This window comes from Octopus bimaculoides, chromosome 23 (genome assembly GCF_001194135.2).
Source record: "Octopus bimaculoides isolate UCB-OBI-ISO-001 chromosome 23, ASM119413v2, whole genome shotgun sequence".
Classification (NCBI taxonomy): domain Eukaryota; kingdom Metazoa; phylum Mollusca; class Cephalopoda; order Octopoda; family Octopodidae; genus Octopus; species Octopus bimaculoides.
This window is the reverse complement of record NC_069003.1, coordinates 10586088-10591087: the sequence shown is the minus strand read 5'-3', so window position 1 is coordinate 10591087 and position 5000 is coordinate 10586088. Positions and strand designations below refer to the sequence as shown.

Here is a 5000-nt window from a genome sequence, read left to right as displayed (position 1 = left end):
ACTGTGCATACCGAGGGCCGCTTCAAGATCGTGTATTTTGGTGCGGCACGACTTCAGTTCTAATTGTAGATCGTTTATGTCTTTGATAAGTGTCACATTCTCTTGCATGATCTTTACATTCTCCTTTCGGTGTATTTTGGAATCAGTGACAAGCTTTCTCTTCAGAGATGTCACCGTATGATTCAAATGCTCTCGTTGGCGATGTTCCTCTTTTTGTATGTCAGCGTCCACACTGACCGTTTCCGTGATGTCGTCCTGTACATATTTCCGGTACAAACATTTGATGCTTTCCTTCAGACACTTCGGTTCCTGAATATAAATGACGCAGCGATGTAAATCTGTTTTGAAACGCATCACCAGAGCTTCGGTATCTTTTACCAGTTGTCCCTTTTGATAGAGAGCCTTTGAAGTGGCGTTGTGTTTCTGTTTCAAGTCAGTTATCTTCAACTCCAAACTGATGTTAGACTTTCGAGATTGTTCCAATTCACTCTCCATCTCTTGGATTTGAGAGCACATTCGTTTAATTTCGTCCTCTCGGGGTTCGATTTGCTTTTTCAATTCTTTTATCTTATAATCGAGAACGAATTTGAATTTTTCAAGTTCCTGGTTCTTCTTCTTCAGGTCATAAATACGTTTCTCTTTGTCTTGTATGGTTTCGTCTCTCTCTAAGATCTCTTTTTTTAAACCTAAAATGTCTTTCTCTAAATTACGAATAACCGTATTCAATTTATTGATTTCGTCTTGATATTTGCGACTGGCTTCTTTGTGTTCGTCGATGTCCTTCTGCAATGTGGAAAACTTCTGCTTCAGAATCCCGCTCTCACTTTTCAACTTTATATTAGAATCCTTTTCCCGACGCAACTCCCTTTCCAAATCTGTTTTTATGTTTAAGATTTCTATATCTGCATCTTCTTCCATCATTTTTCTCGTGAGTTCTTCTTCTTTCTGTCTACGGCGATTTTCCTCCTGGGACTGATGCAGTTTTGAAACCATTTCAAGACGTTTACTTTCAAATTTTTCTTCCATTTCATTTAAAGCATTTTTCTTCGATTCGTCCATTTCTTGCAAGCGGTGTTCATTTTCCTCTTGCATTTTCATCAGTTTTGTTTGGAGTTCTTGGTACTTTTCATATTCCAGCATTAATTTTTGGTTATTTGCAGACTCCAAATCTTGAAGCTCTTTGGCGTGTTTTTGCATAATTTCTGTTAATTGTTCTTCGTGTTTCGCTTCCTGTTTATCTCGCTCAGTTTTCAGAACTTGATTTTTAGTTTTCAGCGATTCCATTTCCTGAATGAACTTATCGGTGAGTTCTTTGATTTTCTCATTGTAATTCATGTCTTTTAGTCTTAGTTGATACTCATTTTCCATTCCCAATTCGTTTACTCTGGTTCTCAATTCCGACATGATAGCATTTTTTTCTTCCAGATCACTTTTTGTTATAAGAATCTCGTCTGCGTAAACGCATCGCAGAGAATCCTTATCACGTTTGATGCCACGGCTGTCTTTATCTTGGATTTGCCAAACCATTACAGTGGAATCTTCCGATACACTGACAAGATATTGGTCATCGAAAGTGACTCTCATTCGCGTTATTTTACTCCTGTGGCCTTTGTACTCTTGCCATTCTCCACTCGCCCCAAGCGGAAACTTCAGACTCCATAAACAACCATTGCTGGTTCCAGCAAACAGCATTCGACCAGTGTGTGAAAGAGAGACACTTGTCAAAGTCACATCACCTGCTTCGACTTGGTGAAAAACCTGCGAATCGCTTATTTCTTTTAATTTATTATCATTGCCGACTGCATAGACGGTTTTACCATCAGGCGATATTGACACGGTGCTATAAACGCATGTTTTCAGAACATTCTCACCGACTCGTTTTCCTGTAAGAGGTTCCCATTCATATACAGCTCCGTCTCCCCCGCACGAAACTAATTTACTGTCATCGGGGCTCCAAACAACGGAATTTACTAGTTTATTGTGACCTTTAAGGTTGATAATGAGTTCAAATGTCACAGTCGAATAAATCTGGATTACATTACCGTTGACTGCCGCGAAAAGATGTCCGCCATTGCTAAAAGCACATTCGCGGCAGTTCTTACATGGAAACTCCTGAAATTGTTTGATGTCGTCAATAAGAATATTCATGAGTTTAAGTTTATCGGTGAAACCCACTAAGATATACAGACCAGATGGATGAAGAGCAACGCTGCATATCTCTTCTGAAAACTCTTTGAATAATTCCTGCGAGCAAGTTTCGAAGTTCCAAATACGGATACTGCGATCGAGTGAAGATGTAACAGCAATTGGTTTGCGTGCACAAATATCAAGACCAGTGACAACATTCGAGTGGAAACTTTGAGCTAGAAGCTCGAAATTCAGTAACCTCTGACCCCCGGGCCTCAGATCAGTTGATGATAAAGCGATGCTGTAAATCTGGTTGGTGTTACTGCTAACCACTAAGGTTTCTTCTGATGGACTGATCGTCATACAAGTTATTATTTGCTTGTAGGTACTGCTGTTAGGTAAAGTAACGCTGTTATCTACCGGAATCAGCACTTCTCGGGTCTTTTTGTAAAGTTCTTTTTCTTCTGAACGTTCGAACAAATGAACGGTGCCCACACCACATGCACAAGCGAACCCTTTTGAATAGGCCACGATAGCCGACACCTCTGTTGACTGGTCTTTGAATTCGTCTTTAGTAATGTAACGAACTAATTCTTTCGATTGAGAATCTTTAGATCGTGATTCTAAAAATACGTCACTGAGCGGGTTGAATTCTGCTTTGGACTCGCCCGATTCAATCACGAGGACCTTTCCTTTATCAGTACCGACAAGTAAACGTTCATCTGATATCCATGTGAAACTGGTGAAATTTTGGGGCTCGATTTTAGGGAAATTAAACGGCTTCAGATTACCTTCTGAATAGCGGAAACTCCTCAATACGCCGTTACCAATCACGCCGATATGGGTGTTATCTTGTGGATTAAAACACACTTGATAAATAGTCGGTTTGGATTGAGGGTTAACTGTACGTATAAAGGTCAAAAGTTTTGATTTTTCCCATGCCCAGTATTGTAAAACCCAATCGGGCCCACCCGTATGAGCGGCGAGATATTTAGAATCAGGCGAAAAAGCGAGACTTTTATATTCCGTGGCCTGGACAATTTGATCGCTTGAAGTGGCCATTAAAGTTTTTCTTTTTCTGTTAGCATGGATGTCATGAATCGATAAAACAGGTCCTTTGTCATCCCCTACTTCGGCAATGGCTATATATCTTCGGTTGGAACTGATGACAAAAGAAGAGATTCCAAGACCCGTTTCTGATGCCACAATACATTTCTGCGATTTCTGGTCGATATTATATACCACGTAGAATGAGCCACATGTATAAACAACTTTTTGTTCATCTTGGTAACACAGGTTCCCAGCAACATCCGAATTCAGACCGAAAATATGTTTCACAGAGGCTGTGGCAATAACCATCTTTCTAAATATAATATAATATCATAGGCAGTAATTATTGATACATACATATATATATAGTCAAATAAAAATATCGAAATTTATCTTCAAAATTTGAATCGGATATGAATGATGTATCTATCGAGGCACCAGGTTATTGGAGAGATGATACTTTTGTCTCGAAGGCATCATACATTTCGTTCAATATATTGTAAAACTGGACTTTACGCTCTTAACATCGTGAAACATACGTTAGTCAGTTTGATACTACAATACTTCCATTCTTGTCACGGTTTTCGAAACTTCTCCCAGCGTTAGGATCAAAACAAACCAACAAACTGCTTAAACCACCGAGGTGTCCCAACTAATTCTTAGGTCGTGAGTTCATATCGAGTGACAATCGTTTCGCTGTATCAGAAATACAAAACCTAGTGGCTTCTGTTTTTTAACTAAGCAAGCTTACGGCAACAAATATCAGGCTTTTAACAAAATATTAGCGTCAGTAAACTTGTTTTTAACCAAGATACAACGACTTGTTTTGGCTAATTTTTCTCTTCCTTATAAATCAACAGTAAAAGTAAACCGAACGTGGAAACGGTTTGTTAACTTCATATATTATCTTTAAATAGCAAGCTTACTTACTTTAACGATGCTAACTTTTCTATTTCCGCTTCGATGAATTTAGTTGTTTTTCTAAATTTCTTAAACCAATTTGGACAGTGAAATTCCGTAAAGGGTTTTTTTTGTTTTTTTTTTGTAGTATATGACCGGAGATTCTGTGATTTTTCTCTTCTTTTCTTTTTTTTTTCCTTAGATTTTAATTTTGAAAGGAGACAGAAAAATTAAAACGTTGTTATTTTGTCTTATGTCGCACCTGTTGTTATTTCAACATAGTTTCCCTTAGCAACGCCGTAATTGTGATCATACGAAGGCAGTCAGAGTTATCTACCTTTAGCATATAGATAATCACCGTGTTTCAGATGTTTTTGTTGGTGTTTGTTTTGCCTCGATCACACACACACACACACACACGCACACACACACACACACACACACACACATACACACACACACACAAATACATAAATATACAGGGAGGTGCAAAAGTAGGTATACAGTAAATATCACATCGATGTTATAATACTTAATTCATTAAAATTATTAGCACATTAAATTAATTAGCCACATATTTGATATTTTCTGTGTCATTAATCATAAGACTTTTATCGTAGCTTTTTTTTTTAAATAAAAATAAATGAGTATTATACGTATTTTCTTAACTGTATACCTACATACATGCATACATACACACACACACACACACACACACACATGTATATACTTTATTTAAAAGCAGCAGAAATATAACAATAGCTGTTACTCAGAGTTTCACGTTCCCGTTCGTCGGACAGTTTTGCTAAAGATTCTGTCAGCTCGCATCTTTTTAACAAAACTGTCCGACGAACGGGAACGTGAAACTCTGAGTAACAACTTTTGTTATATTTCTGTTGCTTTTAAATAAAGCATATTACTCT

The 5000-nt window shown here is 37.8% G+C and overlaps 1 protein-coding gene across 1 annotated transcript in view; it reads right to left on the bottom strand.

Moving 5' to 3' along the window:
• The window catches only part of LOC106879717 (cilia- and flagella-associated protein 57), a 5103-nt gene extending 719 nt beyond the window's left edge, over window positions 1-4384 (bottom strand). The window contains exons 1-2 of the mRNA XM_014929397.2: window positions 4108-4384; window positions 1-3490 (exon numbers count right to left, since the gene is read on the bottom strand). The exon at window positions 1-3490 is cut by the window's left edge and continues 719 nt beyond it. Of these exons, the coding sequence (XP_014784883.1) occupies window positions 1-3486 (3486 nt within the window). The 5' untranslated portion in view covers window positions 3487-3490; window positions 4108-4384. The remainder of the gene's footprint in view (window positions 3491-4107) is intronic.
• Window positions 4385-5000: the final 616 nt, after the last annotated feature.